We start from the raw sequence: 22,117 nt of genomic DNA, 5'->3' as shown, positions 1-22,117 counted from the left end.
ATACTTATAATTTTTATAAAACATAATAAAAAGTAGTTGCATTAGATGTAGTATTTTAAAAGCTAAAATATTTTATGATGTTGGGCAAATTTATATTGTGTTATATTTATTATAAAATGATAATTTGAGAAGATAATAATATAATATATTAATGCAAAAAAGAAATTTACACAATTTCTTTATCATTGTAACTAATCATTTATCATATATGAGTAGTACTATAATATCTTTTATGTTACTATGTAAATGCAAATTTATACAACTAATATATCAATTTCTGATAATTATGATAGTAATTTGAAACAATGCAATATGTAATTATATTTCTTATACAATTGAACAAACATAGTTATATTATCTAATATACATTATACTAAAGATCGGATATAAGTAACAATATCATAATTCTAATATATTGTTATACTTTAATATTATAAGATGCAATTATTGTGTCATTACTGATAGAACTATAATTTAATATATTATATTTTTCTATAATTGTTATATGATACATTTATTTGGATTGGAATATGATATAAGGTTTGTTTCATTAACTAGATATTACCTAGACTTATCCAAGTCTAGGAATTAGAATCAGTCATCCTCAATGATTCCTAGGAATCCATACATTGGAAATAGAAAGATCACTTTTGATTTCCATTCCTGACAACCAAGCAAGACCTTATAAGAAAATATGAAACTATGTGAATTACCTGAGAATTTTTTGAAATTTAAAATATGATTTTCGTCATTCACAGTATCCCATTCCTTATTTGAAAATTTTCATTTTGGGATTCCACAATTGCATAGATTTGTTTCTATGAACCTCCCTCTAAACTTGCGAGTGATTCTTTTATCCATGCTTTATAATTTTAAAGTCATTTATTTTTCAACAAAAATTTAAATTCTTGAATAATGGGGGACATTTATTTGTTGAATTGTGTAGCTAACTTCATCTAGTATACAATCTTTTCAAAGTGATTATGAAGGGTCATGACTCATGATAGACCTTTTTTAAGTGGACTTGGTATTTTAAAGTTGCCTTTTTGGATCTAGTAATTATTGCAATAACAATAGCAACCCTGTAGCTCGCATTTTTCGGCTAAGCTCTATTAGCTGAATAGCTTACTTGATGATGTTTAGTAGGTCTTTGACCATTCAACTTCTGATTCCTTGTATGTATATATGAACTGCATAACAAAAGGGGGCGTTTGGTATGGGTGATCAATCCAAGATTAAGAGTGATGTGGATGGCGATGATGAGATCACTGCGTTTAGTTGCACCATGATGATCATGCATGATGGTGATCCCAAATCACTTACACTCCTCAAAACACTGCCCAACCCAACGATGGGATACCTATCCTTAAGGTCAGGTATCTAAGATCAACCTCATATAGTGATCTAGAGCTAAAATTTGACTACAAAAATACCTCTCAGTTTAATGAAAAAATGGTATATCAATGTACCGTTAGTATATTATATCAATATTATATATCTGATATTATATTATATTGATATGATTTATTATATTTGCGATATATTATATATAATATATTATTAATCATATTATTGTCATATTATGATTAAATGATAATTTTTAATTAGAGTAGAAAATAGAAATATCTAATTGTACTATATATTTATATAATCAAATTATTTAATATATTACTTCTATTTACCTTATTTTTTAATTAAAATAATATTAGTATTAATAAATAATATAGTATAATTATAAATATAAATATAAATTCTATAATAATAATTAATATATTTTCATAGGATTAATAATTTGTAGGACTAATAATATATTTTTATTGAATATATTAACAAATATATTAATATTTTATTATAATATATTTTATATTATTAAGAAATATATTTTTATGGAATATATAAGGGGTAGTTTTAGTATTATATAGTTAGTGATTTTGGATACCCATGGAATACCAAACAGGTTGCTTGTGGATATCTAGAGATTTTTAATCACTGGATCATGCCAAATCATACATAGTGATCTTTGATCACTAGGGATTAGACCACTCAGGATCACTGGTGATTCTATTTGGGTCACCAAACCCCATCGTAAGTGTTCAAACATTCACTATTTATATCCTGTAGTCTGCATAGGTTATATGCACTCTACATATAAGACTAATGCCCTCATGTGACATTACTTTGATGCTTACTCCTCACATTTTTTAACATCATAATAAATGGCCAATGATGATAAACAAAATCTTCCATCAATATTTCATTTCTGTAAAATATCACTACTAAATTTCATTAGTTCATTAATATTTAGGTGGTTCAGTATAACAATTGTATAAGGATCAAGGTTTGAAATCCCGTGGGACGAGGGCATCCCGATTTTTGGCTAGAAAGGGACGCCCCACATCCCGCCCCATCCCGCTGGCCGTCTCGATCGGGCGTCCCAGTATATTTTTTTTATTTTTTTTGATAAATTTTGATCCGACCCTTTCAACGCCAACCCCATCATCCCATGCAATGTTTTGTTTGTCATTTAATTTATATATTATTTTATATATTATTCTGAATAAAATTGGACCGTCTCAAATCCCACAGTGGATAACATGCCACGCCATGCTACCTCTTGTATTTCATCGATTCCTGATTGCACGCTACCCACCGTGCATATGCTTCGGGATTTGCCCTGTTCACTTGGTGCATGCAATAATTTCTCCTTGATCTCATCCCACGGCTTTGAAGACGCCACGGTATCCCTAAGTTTTATCTGCGGTGCATGATCGAACAGCCTTAAAACACCTTTCCTTCCCCTCCGCACTGAGCGATCAAGATTCTTCTTCCCCTCCGCGCCAAGCGACCAAGACTCCTCTGCTCCTTTCTCCTCCGGTCTTCCTCCTCCGTCTCAGTTTGCTTGCCATCGGCATCCTCCCCTTTCCTCTCCCTCCTCTCTTCTCCATCCTGAGGTGTCCTCCATCCGGCATGCCCATGCTTCCGACGACGACGACGCCAATGCCAACGCACCAGCGGAGAAAGGAGAAGTCGGCAAGGTTAGTATGATCTTCTCCTTCATTCTTCTCCCCTTTCCGGCAATGAATGGGCCATTCTCCCTCATCATCGGCACCAGCAACGAAAGCCCACATTGGGGCTCGATCAGGACGGCCATATCAATGCTTGATCCGAGCGGGATGAAGCTGGGACGGCTGGGATGGAGGCCGGACAAGCGTTTCGGGGTCCCGCACTCGTCCCTGGTGCTGGAAACTCAAAGGAACGAGACGGGATGGGATGGCCCCCGTCCCGCCGGGGCTTAAATCATTGATAAGAATGTTTTGGACCATAAGAACTAAAATATTAGGTTTTAATTTCCCATTGCATGATATTGCCCCTCCAGCAATGCTGATCTGGCAAATACCTACCCCTTTCCCAATTTCATTAGGGTTTGAGAAAGCATGACAGTATTCGAGGTATAGGCTTACAATAAATTACAAAAAACAGTTGATTGAAAAGATGGCAGGAAGGAGTTTAATCATTAACATCTAAATTCAAGTCAGTAATAACACATCAAAACTAAAACAATTCTGATAATATTATACAACTACTTTTCAGTGGTAAAATTATTAGCTTGTTCAGAACTGAGTTAAAATAATTCCAGCATAAATGAGAAAAATTTTAATCTGGTAAATCCCTTTGAACAGAAGTTGTGGTCACATCCTGCTGCATCCATACTCCAGTCAGGTAGTATAAGAACAGGAAACCGGTAGTATTTATGTAATTTACAGCTAAGCAATAAAATGAGGTGAAACCATCTTCATGATTTAAAATTTAATATTGCATTCGCAAATACTAAAAAGTATGCAGTCACAGGCAGATTCACAAGACTTACGTGCCAATATTTCGTTCAAGCTGCATGTTGAATAAATAATAGAATCGAGAGATACTCCATTTGATCTCTTGAAATGATGGAAAAGATACATCCAACTGAAGTGGAACAGGTTTATTGATGGAATTAGACACACAAGCAAATGGCAAACTTGAACTGCCAAATGATGGCAATGTCTGAAGAGTTTTCATCCAATGCATGCAACTTAAGCATGCCAATCTGGATATGAAGTAGAATTGCATGCATTGCAAGAAGATTCTAATTTGGAACCCCTGCAATATTATCCAATATAATAGGTCAGAAAAGGATAATATGGATTTAAAGTGCACAAGATGTAGCTTCAGTTCACTGACAAGCTGGCTTCCAAAAGCATATCTTCTTCAAGTAATTGTTCAAACATCTAACCATTAGGATTCCTGAAGTTATATTGGAATAAGTGTGTGCATACATGTATATGAGATCTTTGAGTATCGCATGCAACTTTTGTATTACCAGGATGACTCTTCTCAAGAAAATGTATTCACAGGAAAAATATTTGATTTCTAAAGACAATATGTCCACAGGCAAAACCAAAATATTTTACTAATTTAAAGGTAAATAGTATTCAAGTTTCATTGCATCATACTGGCTGCAATGTACTTTGTGTTGGTGCTTGGGGACCATTTTATGATGCTGCTTTGATGAATGGATGTAAAAGCACAGTACTAAGAATAGGAGCAGAAAAACTATATTATGCAACCTAATATCATCGATGCACAAACCAGGCCACCAACTCTTACTCGAGCAACAAACTCCCACTTGGAACGACAATTCGGCCACAATAAAATTGCTTAATGATTTTCCTATCAGGCCTGAAAGAAAGAGATGTTACTATGCCAAGGGACTCTTTTATTTATAGAAGCCAAACCTAAATCAATCCCTCTTGTTCAAAATCCTAATAGGAATAGAGTCCTGCTCCCTTGCAACGCTGACATATGCTGGAGCAAGCCCACGCAGTGGACTAAAAGACCCAATAAAGCCAGCCATGCTACTGACACTACCTTATTTCTCACAAGTCTAGGCCCATGTCAGCCGCATAATTTCCCTCTCAGAGTGACAGCAACAATGCAGAACAGCTCAGAATTCCAACATTAAGTTTCAAAACAAGGGTATTAGGTGCACGTCAATTAACCCTTAATTGGACCCCTCATGTGTCATTTAAAACCCTATACACCAAAATTTTAAGTGATCTAGGGTAATGATATTGAAGCAATTCCTAGAAGAAAATTTTCACCACATCTTGATCCAACCATTAGCACATAATCCCCCCAACTATAAAAAGTACCTTGTACCGGACCCTGAAAATAAAGGTAAAAATGCTATCCAGCCCATAAGTGATATGCGTTGTGTAGCATTAACTCTTGTGCTTTGATCAGAAAATGAAGCAAACATTTTTTGAGACATAGTACATTCAATTTTTGTATTCCAATAAAACTTCATCCGTACTATTTTGAAGAAACATCAGCACCAGATTTTACTATATCATCGACCTTTTAACAGATCTAAATATTATTCTTGGTCATGTGGTGAGTCCCATTTCCGACAACTCATATATTCTCATTGGTAATCATGAAAAATTTATCGGCCACTTGCAGAGTAAACTCATTAGAGGATTGCATAACCCAAATACCAAAGGGCCAGTTACGAAAACTAGTGACTTGCAGTAATTGGTGTATTTTTCGTGTGGGCATACTTGGAAGGTGGAGTAGGAATGTTTTAGAATTGCATTAAACATAGCAGTTGCATGGTGATTTCAGCATGGAGAAGAACCTGGAGAGTCATATTAGCAAGGCATGGTTGACCTCTTGGCAAATGAATTATAATCTCATTTCTAGATAAGACGATAGGCTAGAAAATACCCTGAGTTATTATATGTGCATGGAATCCAGTTCCCAATAAATGAATTATGAAAGTACTATTAAGCTAATAATGAGGGATATTTTCAGTCTTCTTCACTTATATACTCCTCCATTATCCCACCATCTCAGTGCTTCTGTAGGAATTTGTGAGTGTGCCTATCATACTTCCACCATTGTTAACACCAGTCACTATAGCTACTCCAAGATGTGACCAGTTTCAAGAATAAGAAACTAGATACTCAGATTTCACAAACTTGCCAAAGCTATCTAATGCTAACATAATACGCTCAAGAACATGGAAAAAGGAAATATTTCATTACCCCAATGTCTGACAATGCATCACCAACATAAAACATGGCTCTTCAACAGAAAAAGTAAAGCATGTGTGTCCAGCAAAATATTGCTCAAGTTAGAAGGTTTTAATAGGAACCACAAAAATTTACTTATTCTTTAAGGATGATGACTCAAAACTCCTTAGCCTAAATCTTCTCTAGCTGCTGAATGATAACAGTAAGTTAATTCCAAATTGCTTGTAAGCAAAAAGAAAAAAGTCTGCCCCATTCTTTTGAAGGTAGAAAGAACAGCAATTTTGGGCATTTTATTTTATACTAAAATGAATAAAGTATCTTTATTAAAAAATGAAGCAAATCAAGAAGCACAAGCCACAGCCAAAGAGCAGGAGTCATAATCAAACGCTACCTATATCAAGCACCAAAGCAAGGTTTGCCATACCAATCAATACTGTGATGTACTAGGCATATTTTAGTGCACCAATACCGAACCACTAAGCAGTTTTATACCATATCGAATACTTGATAAGCCTCGCCATCTCATATTTTACCACATATCAACACTATAATAGGATGGTATCGGTATAGGGTTTAGTACCGAGATGGTGAACCTTGCACTATAGTAATGATTATGAACCCTACAGCAGCATCTGTGGACATAATTCACCAATATAAATTTGATTTGGAGCTAAAGCAATGACTGTTAATCTCTTGTCAAGTAACATTCACAGCACAACTTGAATGACTAAAATATGGGCATTTGACAAAAATGTTGTGGGTTTCTTTTCCCAAGAAGCTAAAAAAGATTCATTAGAAATTAAAGTTTTGCAATTAAAGCAGGAACGAAGTATATATCTACTTTTGGAGCCTTCACCTTTTGTTTTGATGTTTCAGTTTCAAAGTGAGTTCCAAAACATGATAGGGGTTAATATATACCTAAGCCAGGTTTTAAATCACATGGGACATGGGTATCCCAGTTTCTTCAAGGAACGGGACACCCCATATCCTGCCCCGTCCTAGTGACTCTCCCAGTCAATCATCTTGATAAGTACCCTCCATCTCTCTCCCCTTCTTTCCTTTCTTTTTTGAATTTCTTCTTTGCTTTGTTTCTTTTGTCTTCTTTCTTTCCTTTCTTCTTTCTTTCATTCCTTCCTCTCTTCCTTTTTGTTCTTCCTTCCTTTCTTTTCTTTTTCTTCCTCTTTCTTTTCTTCCTTCCTTCCTTTCTTTCTTTTCTTCTTAGTTCCTTTCTTCCCTTCTTCTCTTCCTTTCTTTCCTTTTCTTCCTTCTTTCCTTCCTTTCTTTCATTTCTTACTTCTTTCATTTCTTCCTTCTTTCCTTTTTACTACTTCTTTCTATCCTTTGTTTTCTCTATTTCTGTCTCTCTTCCTCTCTTTCTCTCGGTTTCTGGCTGCACTAAAAAAAAAAAAAGAAAAGAAAAAAGAAGCCAAGTGGTGGATTGAGACTTCAAGAGTTCCCGAAGGCTTTCCTTCTTCCACATGGATCAGGAGAACAGAGTCCTAACCTCCTAGGGCCCTTCCTCCTTGGATCAGCAGTCTCCCAACACGAGTCATCCACAAGACATGGTGGATCGATGTACGTCCAACACAAGACAAAGGTGGGGCAAGCGGGATGCCATGCATAGGTAGGTTTCAGGGTCTTGCCCCCATCTCAATTCCTATTTTCTCATAGAAATTGGATGGGAAGACCGGGACAACCCTCATCCCACTAGGATTTAAACCCATGCACCTAAGACTGTGATTCTAAGACTGCTTGAAGATCTAAAAATTATGATATCAAATGAATTTCAGTTTACTTAATAAATTGCTTACTTTATCCATAAATAGAGGTGCATGAATTTATGAGAGATGCTTGCAAGTTTTACTATCGGAGATTTTCTTCTCTTACCTAAATTGAAGTTTCCTCTTTGTTGTTTCTTACTCCTATTTTGCTAATCAAAATTGTTGGACAAATCTACCACCCATTGTCTAGAAAACCTCTGCATTGCTTGGGGTTAAAGCTTGAGGTTATAAGCCTCCTGACCTAGATGAACATTTTCTTCTGTGTTATCTTTTTCTTATCATTTTGTATTGCATTATTTTAGTATCAACGACCTGATTTGTTTATCCATACAATCATGGATGTGGTTCAGGTGGATCAAGGTTCTTCATCTCAGTACCACCCCCATACAAGTACCATGCTAGTAAAATGTTGATACGCCAGTTACAGGGTCAGTTTGGTGCACCAAGAATCAGTATGCCCCCTATACCAAATCTCAGTTTAAGACCAGTATGGTACGATATTCTCAGTACAAGCAATATGCACCAGTACAACAAACCTTGATATGGATATTATGGAATAGAAATTGATAGAACAGCCCTTCTACCACAATTGTTCATGAATGCAGATCGTGAAATGCACTTCATACTCAAAAAGTATTTGATCTAATAGACAACTTGGTCCATATTGGAGCGTTAAGAACTTATGATAATATTGAGCTTCAACATGATTAGAAAGCTCTCCACATTTCCTTTGTTTCTCCCCTCAAAAATACATTTCCTTTGTTTCTTATAAGAAGCCACTGGATTTCTCAATTAAGGGTGACTCCAAAAATAACACAGAGAACACTTCTACAGATAGTTTATCTCAAAAGAATGAAGAAGATAATAATCTTATTTATCATAATGTAATGTCAATGATGACCTTATGATTCTTGATGTCCACATTCTTTGATTTATGATCTTTCATTGCTTTGTGAAAGCCAGCATCTAGACAATTTGAGTGCTCAAAAGAACATTAAACAACTTTTTAAAGAAACAACATGACATCAGCACACATTGGATACCTATGCCTACTGAATTTTAAGAATATAAGATTGCTTCTCAGCATTCTTCATGAAGAATTCATTGATTGTGATATTGAAAGCATCCTAACATTTTCTACAAGAAATTTGACTATGTGATGCATGTGAAAGTTTAAGCCTTAGTGAATGGTATCATTGCATGTGATGTTTAGGATACATGATCAACAAAAACAACATATTCAAATCATTTGACTGTGATAAGCAGATTTGTTGTCTAGATAACTTACTTTTAGTTGAATTTACTTATGGAATATATATTTTTTATAGATTATGGAGCTTAGCGATTCTAGTCACAGTTTTAAACTAGAGGATCAATGCTTTTATTAGAAATCCTACAAGATTCAGGACTTTTAGAGCATTTGGTCAATTTTTGGCTGGTTTGAACAATTTCCAAGACATAACTTTAAGTACAAATACTCATTCGAGATGGCTTGATACTCGTTTCAGAGCTGACTTCCTACAAATTATAAACTTCAAGCTTTCTCTGGCATGGTCATTATGGTCGCCAAATATTAGATTAAATTTCTTTATAGGGTTAAGGGGAAATAAAAATCCAAGCAGGAAAAGTTCCCAGTGACTGTTGGGTGAAGTTGAGCATCCTAAGAGGAATTCCTTATTGCATAACTTGTTGAAATACATTTTAATTCGTTTCAGAATTGCTTTAGTGGCTTTATATTTAAAGAAAGTCTGACCTACAAACTAAGTGATGCACTTTGCCCAATTTCTGATTTATGAATAAAATTATCCTCTTGTCGGCTTCAGTGGATTCCAACCCAGATGTGGACTTTGTAGTCTCTCTGCTAGCATTAAAACTTTTAAATCTTTATATAAAGGAATCTTGAATTCATCATCTAAAATTGGAAGAAATGAACAAACTTAAAAAGGCATAACAGACGGGAATTAGTAAGCATCTTGATTTTACACCTAAACACCACCTCTAAGTAAATGGAAAAAACAAATTCTTACCAGAAGCAAAGTATACATTGAAAACAACCACAAATCAAATTCTTAAGAGGAAAGCAAAATGCAACTACACCTTGATTACAAAAGAAGATGAAATTAGGTATCAATTTCATGTTGTCCTATCAGTCTCACAGGATATGACCTTGTTAGAACTATCTACTGAGTCGGAAGTAGCTGATCTAGCATCCATGACATGTGAATAAGGAGGCATCTCTACATTGTCTGATCTCTTTACTGTGAGGGCCTTCCATTTTCCTGGAAGAAGTAATTTCATCATATACAAACAATATAATAAGATGTATGTGGTCCAAGATAACTTTCTTTTTTTTTTTTTTTTTGCTACAGCTTCAAGACATTTTGTAATATTAATTTCCAACATGATTTTCAAGCCCCATGTAATCGAGAAAGATATTATAAGTACATCAAATTTAAAGCATCATGTATCATGCTTGTATTGATAAATTCTTTTGATCAAAGTGTGACTACAAAGCAATAGCATGTGTTGACTGACATAGTTGTAAAACAATCAAATCATGAACCAAAGGCAAACTCAATATGATTGGAGAACCTATATATTAGATCTAGAGTGTTTTCTGTTTTCTGTATTTTATAATTAAATAACAACATGAGCATTAAAACATTTCTTAATTATCATTGGAATTATACAATGACATTATGTAATATAAATACTCTTAAATCTGAAATTTAAATCTGATAAACATCACCATAAATATGCATATTTCAACATATTAGTAACTTCAGGTCATAAATTAACATGAAAATAACAGTACTGGCAAACATTTCACCACATTTTATTTCTAAGTTGGCATATAAAATAATTTATAATGTGCAAAGATACTACCGAATAAGTTAGTGATATAGACCGGTACATCAATATAAATGATGGCCAAATTACGTCAGTTAGTTTTATGATGTCAATGTCATGGTACATTGTGTATTACATAATAGAATATAGAATTCAATGATTCTCAAATCATGCAAAATTAATATGTATATAGAGATAAGCAGAGAGAAATAGAGTTGACCTACAATTATGTATGCATCAAGGTCAGCCATGCCAGCACCAAACCCTGGACCAGTCAGCCGGCGGTATAGTCCGGTACACCGTCGTACTGTTCTGTGTCGGTGTCCCGTTATTTTTCAAATTTGGCAGCCTCCAGTGGTTGTTTCTCCCTCTCCTTTTCCTTCCCTCCCATTCTCTCTCTCTTTCCTTTCTTTCCTTCTCCTCTCCCCCGAGCTATGTCGGATCGGGATGTGGCCCACCACCTCGACAGTGGTAGCGATGGCCTCATCAGCCCTCCGACAGCCATCCCCTCTCCCTTTCCTTTCCTCCCCTTTCCTCTCTCTCTTTTCCTCTCTTTCCTTCTCCCTCCCCTGATTCCTCATTGTTGCCTCGTTTTGAAGGCCGAAACTGTCCTGATCCACCACCAGTATGGTTCAGCATGCCTCGAACCGAACAATTCGGGATGGTTCAACCTTCCATTTATGCATGATTTGAACCAAATCCTATTGGTTAAGATATGTTGAGCACCATATACATATAAATTTCATATTGTTAACCATGATTAACATCTGAAATGCCTAAAATAAAATTTTGCTTGTTTCAAATGTCTATCACCTGTGAATTGGGAGGTCATAATGGTTAGCCAAGATTTTCAAAACCGGTACCGGACACTGTTCCGATCAACCGGCGGCATGAATCGATACGGCCCCATACCAGACCGGACCGGCATGAATCAATGAAGAGAGGAAGGGATGAACCGGGGAGGAGGAAAAGAGAGGAAGAGAAAGAGAGAGGGGAGGGAAGCAAGTTGAGGTGGCGAAGACGCCGCCGGTGGCCATCAAAGGGCTGCGCGGGCCCTCGGAGAGCCGCGGTGGCCATCGTGGCTCTACATCATCTGTAGGAGAAAAGAGAGAAGAGAGGAGGGGAAGAGAAAGAAAAGAATCGAGAGGAGTCCGGTGGAGAGGCCGCTGGAGGGCCTCCAGCTGACCGCCGTGGTCGTCGGACGGCGCAAACACCACATGCAGCTCTACGGCCATAAAATAGAAGCAATCGCCTTTGTTTCATGATTTTTTTTTTAAAAATCCGACAATAATGAAGCCGGCAGTGGGTTTGCCAGCTTCCCTGTTTCTGAACTTTTTTAAAAAAATGTTGAAATAGTAAACCCGGCAAATCCACTGTGGGCTTTACTATTCATCATCGTTTTTAAAAAATACGATGCGAGGGCGCAGCTTCGTCTGCCCATTTTTCGCCATTCGGTGGCCAGGGCGGCCATCCAACGGCGCCAAAAATCTCTCTCCGCCGCCATCCCCGCCGTCCGGTAGCATCCCTCCCCTCTCTCTCTTGGGGTTAAAGTCCCTATCGGATGACACCAAGCACGGACGCCTCCGCAGCCCTCCGACAGCCTCGACGGGCCAACGCCGCCCTCCGGCAGCATCGTCCGATGGTTCCCTCCCCTCCTCTCTCTCTCTCTTCCTGTCTTTCCCTCTCGTTCTCCCTCGGCACCGGCGTGTGTCACTTTTCAAGCTGGAACCATTCCGATTCTCCACCAGTCTAATTCGGCACACCTCAAGCCGTCCGAGTCGAGATGGTTCTGAAAACCATGGGTTAGCCTTTGGATAACAAGTGATCTGATGTCATTTACAACTTGGAAGTACTAGAACCCACTAAGTTTTGATTCATGTGTTCTAATATGTGTGCATCATTAATGGTCTAGATTGTCACTCATATTTAGTTCACTGTGCATTTGCATACTAGCATTATTTGTGTTTTACATTTTCTGGGTCTAATCAATAGAGAGGCAATAGCTCCAAAACTTTTGTTTATTTTTCAGCAAGTATTCAAATGCCAAGATCCGGTAAATACGAGTGATTTAGGTGCTGGTACACAAGTTCCTAGATATGGTATATACTGCACGACCAGGTACAAGCACTGTTCAGCAGTCCCTACTACCATATATCATGTGACAAATACAGCATGGTAGTGGTACAAGTTCGGCTCTTCATATCAAGCCTTTGGGGAGGCCTTTGGAGAGGAGAAAGGAAGAAAACAAAGGCATACAGAGATGCACGCATACATGCATATATGCATGCATGCATAGATCCATCCATACATCAATGCACTGCATACATCCATGCGACATGCATAGATGCAATGCATACATGCATCCACGAATACTGCATACATCTATACATCCATACATAAACCATCCTCATGTGATTGATGACAAAAAAGATTCAGTTAGTGGTCCCAGCCCTTTCTATTAGGTACGTAGATAGATCATAAGCAGTAGTTAACATGAGTAAGAAACCCCTAGGGCAGCTGGCAAAAACTTGATTGATTTTAGATGTTCAGGAAATGAGTTGGTTCCAAGATGAATAATTAAGGCTCAACACCATAAACAGGGCCAGGAAACCAAAATTATAATTATTTTGCCCACAGCTTCAAAGACTAAAACCAGTGATATCCATATGCTTGTGTCTATACCTTCATATCTGAAAAACATGCATGCATGCATGCATGTATGTATGTATGTATATGTATATGTGTATGTATGTATGTATATATTAGGTAATATATATAAATTATGTATGAATCTATGTTACTACAGGTTTATTTGTTTGATATATTTGAAGATTAAAATCAAAATCGCCCATCAACATGGTGCACCAGAATGGTAGCATCTAATCTTGTTCTGTGCTTTAGTTAACAATCTTCCATTCACATCTTTTGAACATGTCAGCTAACTATTATGTAGATCTATGTACGAACTAGTTCTCTTTTGCTCCATGTTCTCCAAGATAAAACAGCAATCAACTTTGATATACTAAAATGATTTATGTAAAGTAAGATTAATTGCTAACCATTGACAATTTAATTATTACAATTTTACAATGTAGCTTCATCATGCCTCAAACAAGAAGTTACACAGTGTTAACATTTCAACCATCACAGCTCTTATAATGTATAGCCTTAGCCCAAGAATCTACCTCAATGCTACACTCTTAGCCCAAGAAGTTACATGACCTTTTCATCATCAGATATCCACCATTATATTGCATATGTACATATACAAATGCATGTATGTCATACTAACAGTATACACGTATATATCGTTTATCACATGGCAATATACAGTCAAAATCTCCAACAAAAATATATATACACTTTGATATGATGATTTGTTTCTATTCTTGACTTTTTCTTGGTGATGCCAAAATGACTGAAACCAAAGCTGGAAGTGCTGAAACTGCCAAAACCAGAAACTAAAATTGACAAAATTTTCAAACCTTACGTAAAGAGCACCCTTCAACACCATTGTGGGTCTAACGAAATATGCAAAATAAGGATTATTTCAATGCCAAAGTCATGCTTCTCTAGTGAAGCTTGCATAAGCAGACTAAATGCCAAAACTAAAGATGAACGAATGAAGATTGATGATGACAAAAGGACAGCAAACTTGCAAAATCAATAACAAAACAAAATTGTGTATAGAAGCTACAAGGCCATGACTGACAGACTTTCAAAAATACAAGCTTTTGAACAAATTAGGATATACAAGCATATAACGACAAGTTTTATCTTATATAAGTCATCAATAGAGTTTCCATGAAGGATTTAACATTTGATGAAGACAACCAGATGTCCCTAGGGTTTACTATAATATCCCACCTCTTTTTAGTAATATAAAATTATAAAAATAACAAGGACTTAATGAACTAATTAAATTGTGTTTTGGTTAACTATTTATCGAATCTTTGTTTGAGACTAGGCATTAGTTTAACAATTTTAGCTTGGGCTCCATTGGTTAACAAGTTATTGTTAGCTTGTGCTTGGTTGATCAACAGGTGACTTTTATGTCCCTATGAGATTTCTAATTATATGAGGATTACTTATTGCCTGAGAGTTAGGATTTGGTAGGACGTAATTTGTGTTAGGAGTTCTAATTATTATAGGTTGCAAAACTAGAGAGGGAAAAAATATTGAAGCATGAGTATTGTGCCACCATGAACTTGGGTTACAAGTCAACGTTCAATTGGCAACTAAATGTCCTAGTCACAACATGCTTGGGATTTCAATAATAGGAAAAGGAAATAAATGCATTGGTTGAATAGTTTCCTGCTAGTATTAGGATTGTGGCCTTTATATAAGGTGAGGTAGGGTCCATGTCGTAAAGTGGTGCAAGCTTTTAAGATAGTGCTGATCCTGCAGACTTATAGACAATGCTTTAGCCAAGAGCATCAGAAGCTTGGCTTGTTGTATGGGTGATGGGACCTGTTAAGTCTCAAGAAAGTGTATTGTGGGAAATGAGCTATGAATCTTGTTCCTAGAGATTAAAACTATCTTGGTTATATTTTGATATGCGGGAGACGATTATTAGACATATGAGAAGATAGCTTTTCAGCATTTTGGATATTGTCAAGGCTGTGCACTTGAGATTTTGATTGAGATCAATCACACATTTTAAGGTTGTTGGTTATGATCAAGGTTTTGTGTCCCGACAGAATAAGAGGCATCCTAACCATCCCATCCCGTTCCTGTGAGAAGCGGGATAGGTACAGGTTTGAGACTCCGAAACCCATCCATGCAAGGAGAGAAGGAGAAAGAGGAAAGAAGGAAAGGAAAGAAAGATGAAGAAAAGGAAAAAGTGAATCGAAAGAATAAGAAAAATGAAAAAAAGAAACGGAAAAGAAAAAGAAAGAAAAGGAAAGAAAAGAAAGGAAGATAGGAAAAAAAAAGAAGGAAAGAAAGAAAAAAAAAAGTAAGAAAGAAAGAAAAAAAGAAAAAAAGAGGAGACGGAAGATATCTATCGAAATGCATGACTAAGACTGCTATTAGGAGGGGATGGGATAGCAGAGCATCCCATTCCATGGAGAAACTGGGATACCTTCATTCCATGGAATTTAAAACCTTCGTTGTGGTAATTGAAGAAGATAAGCCATAAGTGGTTCCACACAACATACTTGCTTTGATTTTCAGGCTAGGCCCAAAACTATCTATTTGTTAGTTTATCAAGTACCTTGAAGTGTTATTAATTTTCTCAAATTCAAATTATTGTGTTTTTTGAACGTGGTTTTGCAATAATAATGCAACACATTTCTTTCAATTATGATTTCATAAGTAACTTGATGTTATTCTAAAAACTCTTAATTTCAATGAGCTATATAAAAAGCGCATTTTGTTGACAAAGACTTTATTTAAAATTTCTGTTAGTCATATTATTAAAGTGGACTATAGCCAGCAGGGGTCTGGCCAATAGGGGGTGAGGCCCCATTTGGCATTGTTGTAGGTAGTAGAGCTTTTATCTATAGGAGAGCTTTTGCTAGTGAAGCTCTTAATAGAAAGTTATTTGTTGTTTAATATATTTCCGAAGTATTGCTGAACTTTAATATCTATTTGGTAAACAAACAGAGAAAGTACTTTTAGTATTAGTAAATGACAATATTGCATATGCTTGTGTCTAATTATTTATACTATCAAAAACTCTTAATTTATAAATTATTTATTTTTATATCTTAATCTAAATAATATAGCAAATAATAAATTTTTATATTTATTACAAATAATAATAATAATATCATATTATAATTACACTTTAATGATAAGATACTATTGTTTTAATATGAATTGTAATAGTATTATTTTACAATATTAATGCAATATAAGGATATTATATTATTATATTATAGTTATAAAAAAATATTATATAACATAACATTCTATTGCATTATTATATCATTACAATATCATATTATAGGCTGTTATATTGTACTATGAAAAACCACTATTATAAAGAATTGTTAACTTATAAATTAGTTTTATTTTTTAATCTACTTATATAATAAATAATGTAATTATTTTTTTAATTGATTACCAAGTAAAAAAGAATATCATTAGAGCAATATAAATGTTTGACTTTGTTCACCCCAACACAAAATAGCAATAATGTGCCCACAACTTAGTGATTATGATAAATAACAAATATTTTAAAATAATTTATAAAAAATTTTATTTCATCGACAAACGTAAGTCTCTTGGGTGAGCTTTTGCCAAAAAATGGCTTGCAAACACATCTTAAGTAGATTTTTTGCCCAAAAGCTCCAACTTGAAGCTTTTTCCTAGCAGACCTTTCTGAGCTGTTAGAGGAGCCAAAGAGTTGTTTCAAGTTTTTTCTCAGCAGCTCAAAATCACCCAAAAAAGTTTCTGGCCCTCCAAGAAGCAGTTGTGGGCGCTCCAAAAGCAAGGCCAAATGGGGCTTTGGCCCTCCAAAAGCAAGGCCAAATGGGGCCTAAGTTGTTCGTCTCTGTTTTCTCAATAGAGAAACAATGAAGTGACATGGGCAACAGGAGAAAGTCTTTGGCTTTCATGATTTCAATAGAGGCATGATGCAATGACCACGGCCATCAAGGGGTAAGTTGTTGGCTATGTGAGCTGTTAGAGAAATGATGCAGTGACTCTAGTCATATTTTGCCAACATTTGGTACCAATGCACTGTTTAAGTCTCATAGAATTGTATTTGGGTCCCGTGCTGGAGGACTTCCCAGTTCCAGCTAACAAGGATGAAGTTGTTTGTCCTTCAATTCCTAGTGAACAGAAACAACGCACTGCATCATTACTCTGTGCCATTGAACCGAAATACTGACTGCATTGACAACTTAACAACTTGTAAGCTTATTTATCACTCGTTCTGTATATTGTGGTATTATACAATTTTAAAATGTGATCTAAACATATAATGATTACTGAAAATGATATATTAAATTCCATATAGTATTTACTATCTATAACATACTGCATTTGTATTCCATTGTAATTGTAAAAGATTTCTTTGAATACTTGTTTTTATGATATTTCTTTTCCACCAAAGGTATTTTGGACCATGGGTTTTTCGATCCCCATATATATTACTGCTTCCTAGGCTGTCTAGTTCACTGCTTCTACTCTTACTGATTGGTTAGCTTTGGAAGGCTTCTTAGTAACTCAAGGAATCAGGCATTGATGGTACCTAGGAGTTATTTCTTTTAGATTTAATTTCTACACTTTTCATGGCATAGTTGGATTTCGCTAATGATTTTGTTGGTGCAAAAATCTGCTTGCGCCGGAGAAGCTGGAGTCGGGGAAGCCGCGGTCGCCGCCGGGACCTGCAAAGGAAGTCTAAACCGGAGGTGGGGTTGCTCCGGCAAGACCCTCCGACGCTCAAGTCAGCTCTCTGCCTCAACAAGAATGGAGTGCTCGAACGGAGAATTTAGCAGAGTTTTGAGATAAGAAATGAGCTTAGAGAATAACGTATCTGGGTCCCCCTTTTATAGGCGGGGGAGGTAACGGATTGATGGCGACGTTTGTAACCGCCAGGTAGTGGACCGCCCTTAGTCAGGAGGAATCTACTGCGAAGAGTAGTGGAGCGGAGCCGTGGCCATCACTGGGACGTGCCACGTGGAATCTGCCGTGGGAAGTGGGATGCAGATGCTGCGGCGTCCAGCGGATGGGAGAATCGTGCGACATCTGCTGCAGGAGGTGAAGCAGGATCGCGGCCGTTTAGCGTGGCCTGTCAGGCAGTAATGGAGCCGCGTGGGCGCGGGATCCGCCGCAGAGAGTGGAGCAGGATCGCGGCCGTTTATCGTGGCCTGTCAGGCAGTAATGGAGCCGCGCGGAGTCCGCCGCAGGAAGTAGAGCAGGATCGTGGCCGTGATTGTGGCATGGGAGTGCAGATCTGCTGACTGAAGCTCGGCAGCGATTGGAGTTCGGCCCTCGTATGGATCCGGGCGGAGTCCTCCTTGCGATCGGGGTCGTGGGTGGAGCCCGGCTCCCGTGGGGGTCCGGACGGAGTCCGGACATAGTCTGTCCGTGGTCGTCGAAGTTGAAGACGAAGTCCGGCTCTCGTAGGAGCCCGGACGAAGTCCCCCCGTGATTAGAGTCGAAGGAGAGGTCCGGCTTTCGTAGGGATCCGCTTGCAGTCGATGTTGTTGGCAGAGTCCGGCTCCTGCAGGAGTTCGGACGGCTACTGGCAGCTGTTGGAGCTGAGGACGAAGCTCGGCTCCCGTAGGAGTCCGGGCGGAGCTGTTCTGTAGCTGATGTCGGAGGCGGAGCCCGGCTCCCGTAGGAGTCCGGACGGAGCTGTTCTGTAGTTGATTCCGCTGAGGGTTCCGGCTGTGGGTATTTTATACCCAACACCAGACCCCCTACTTCCGAGTTTGAATTTCAAACGAAGGAAGTACAGAGAGAGATGGGCACAGCCGGAACCGTCTCTTCGAATCCCGCGCACTGCCGCCTCCAGATATTTTGGCATTTAATGTGTATACGTCAGAGCCCGCTTTTCGGTGAAGGTGACCTGAAGAGTCTTTTCGGAACCCCCGTTGAAACGCGATCCCCAAGCGCCGTGCCACGGGAACACGCGAATGGTCAACCCTCGATAGCGATAAAGGGGATAAGCGCGACACGTGGCACGCACCAGTTGGCCCAGGAAGACTCGCCGCCATAACTGCGCTAGGATCCGTCGGCTATTTAAACCCCCTAGTCCTTTCATGGCTTCATCCTGGCGCCTTTCTTTCGTCTGAGAGCCTTGCTTCCCTTGCACCAGTCCTTGCCTTCTTCAGCCCCCCCCAATTCTTCTCTGAGGGTTTCTACTCCATGTCCTCTACCCCGGAGGCTGTTCTTGAGGGGATTTCTAGGGCTTGGAGGAAGGTGAGGAGGAGAACGGCGGCCGGTGAGAATCTCCGTCGTTTTAAAGGGGGCTCAGGGATGAATTCCTTCAACAACAGGGGTTTAGTAACGGGGGCTGTCGGTGAAGTTATTCTGCCCGCGAATTTCGGAGTAGCAAGGCGGGGTGGTACCGGTCAAAAGGGCAGAGCTGCCGTCATTAGCCATGACGGGATCCTTGACGCCGTCGGGGCCGAGGGACCGGAGGCGGTCGACGTCGACGACGGGGCAGTGGAACTTGTTGCGGGGACGGTGGAAGTAGCGCACGCCGACCTTGCCGGAGCATTTTGGGTGGCGGCTGTCGTGGAGCATTCGGAGATGAGGCACATCTCTGGCGTCGCTACCGCTTCCAAGGTGACTCCGGTTCTTCTTGAAACAGGTCTTCGCTACTGCCGCCGTTGCCCTTACCGCCTCCGGAGATCTATCCCACCCTTTTCTTGCTAAGGTTGGGACTTCGGAGACAGAATGAGGAGAGATGGGGCGAGAGCTGTTACACGCACTGGAGAACGCGATTGAGAAGGACAGAGACGGGAAGAGGAGCTCGCAGCTCGGAGCGGCCTCCGGTGCACCCTTCCCGAACCGTGTTTGCGAGGCTTGCGATGACGTGTATCTTCTTCTTCTCTCTTTTTTTTTTTTTTTTTTTTTTGGCCCACCGGGTCCTGTAACGTATACTCTTGTTAAATGAAAAAGAGATTTTGTTACCTCGCCTGCATCTCGCATTAAATAGTTGTCTGTCGAACTTCTTCATTTTCCTTTCCTTCTCTTCGTCTGCATCACGTCGTCCCAAGGTCGTCGATGACCTCTTCTGTTCATGTGGGGTTGTCATTTGCCGAGCTACTTTTCGGCTCTTATGCCGTTCGAAGATACCCGATTGTCATTCCGTCGACAGTTGCAGGTTCGCTTGGGGCCCTTCAGGCTCGAAGTCCCTCCTAGGGCTTGAATTTGGGGGTTCGAGCTTCCGTTGCCTTCGGGCACTGTTTGCTTTCCTTTTTGCTTGGGTTTTTTCTCTGCTGAAGTCGGAGCTAAGTTCGGCTCCCTTGGGAGTCCGAACGGAGAAGCCCTCCTGAAGTTGGAGTAGCCTGGCTCTCGTAGGGGTCAGGGCGAAGTCTTCCTGCAATCAAAGTCGTAGGCAAAGTCCGGGTCCCGTAGGGGTCTGGACAAGGCCTATCAGCAGTTGCTGTTGTCAGCGGAGCCCAGCTCCTGTAGGAGTCCGGGCGGGGTTGTCCTGTAGCTGATGTCGGCGATGGAACCCGGCTCCCGTAGGAGTCCGGGTGAAGCCTTCCTTGGCGTCGGAACCCGGCTCCCGTAGGAGTCCGGATGAAACCTTTCATCTCGCTCGAGCCGGCGTGAGGTTTTCCTCTCGTTATCAACCTGGCTTGTGGGGGCGCGTTAGGGCGCTGTAAGGCCTCTCCCCCATCCGGTCTAAAAGAACCGGGCCTTCGACTTTGCTCATGTCAGGACGAGGCTCTCCTCCTGTTCCTGACATGGCCGTGGGGCGCATTGGGGCGTTGTAAAGCCTCTCCCCCCATCCGGGCTCATGTCAGGACGAGGTTCTCCTCCTGTTCCTGACATGGCTGTGGGGGCACATTGGGGCGTTGTAAAGCCTCTCCCCCCATCCGGTCTAAAGGAACCGGGCCTTCGACTTTGCTCAAGTTAGGGCGAGGTTCTCCTCCTGTCCCTAACAAGGCCGTGGGGGCACATATGGGCGTTGTAAGGCCTCTCCCCCCATCCGGTCTAAAAGAACCGGGCCTTCGACTTTGCTCAAGTTAGGGCGAGGTTCTCCTCCTGTCCCTAACAGGGCTGTGGGGCACATATGGGCGTTGTAAGGCCTCTCCCCCCATCCGGTCTAAAAGAACCGGGCCTTCGACTTTGCTCAAGTTAGGGCGAGGTTCTCCTCCTGTCCCTAACAGGGCTGTGGGGGCACATATGGGCGTTGTAAGGCCTCTCCCCCCATCCGGTCTAAAAGAACCGGGCCTTCGACTTTGCTCAAGTTAGGGCGAGGTTCTCCTCCTGTCCCTAACAGGGCTGTGGGGGCACATATGGGCGTTGTAAGGCCTCTCCCCCCATCCGGTCTAAAAGAACCGGGCCTTCGACTTTATGAGATTACCCTTTTGTTTTTGACACAGTTTGCTTGAATTGTCTAAAGACGCATGGGTATGCGATTTGCGACTAAAACGAAGTTACTGGTAGTACATCCGTAAGTTTTCTGAGCTCCACGGTCGCGGGAGGTCGGCTCCTCCGAGCTCCTTGAGATAATAAGTTCCGGGCCGGACTACTTCTTTGACCTCGTAAGGTCCCTCCCAGTTTGGGGCAAGTTTCCCCTGGCCCTGTGGTTGCGAGACAGCAGCTCGTCGGAGCACTAGATCCCCTGCTTTAAATGCTTTGTTCTTGACTCGGGCATTGTAATATCGAGCAACTTTTTGTCTGTAGGCTGCCATTCGAACCTGAGCGATCTCCCGTCTTTCTTCCAGCAGGTCGAGGTTGGCTCTGAGACTTTGTGAATTTTGGTGTTCATCGAATGCA

The 22,117-nt window shown here is 39.7% G+C and overlaps 1 protein-coding gene across 6 annotated transcripts in view; it reads right to left on the bottom strand.

Annotated features, from left to right (window-relative positions):
- LOC140850800 (putative ion channel POLLUX-like 2) overlaps positions 1-17,539 on the bottom strand; it is a 64,938-nt gene extending 47,399 nt beyond the window's left edge. For all 6 annotated transcript variants that reach the window (XR_012139648.1, XR_012139649.1, XM_073253712.1 and 3 more), the window contains exons 1-3: positions 17,383-17,539; positions 10,019-10,131; positions 3,869-4,137 (exon numbers count right to left, since the gene is read on the bottom strand). Coding sequence is in view for 4 of the 6 variants with exons in the window: in XM_073253712.1 (XP_073109813.1) it covers positions 3,869-4,137; positions 10,019-10,131; positions 17,383-17,524 (524 nt within the window). In the remaining 2 variants the exon portion in view is untranslated. The remainder of the gene's footprint in view (positions 1-3,868; positions 4,138-10,018; positions 10,132-17,382) is intronic.
- Positions 17,540-22,117: the final 4,578 nt, after the last annotated feature.

The sequence above is a fragment of the Elaeis guineensis genome, chromosome 3 (genome assembly GCF_000442705.2).
Source record: "Elaeis guineensis isolate ETL-2024a chromosome 3, EG11, whole genome shotgun sequence".
Classification (NCBI taxonomy): domain Eukaryota; kingdom Viridiplantae; phylum Streptophyta; class Magnoliopsida; order Arecales; family Arecaceae; genus Elaeis; species Elaeis guineensis.
The sequence above is the reverse complement of the archived record's forward strand: the minus strand, read 5'-3'. Positions and strand labels throughout refer to the sequence as shown.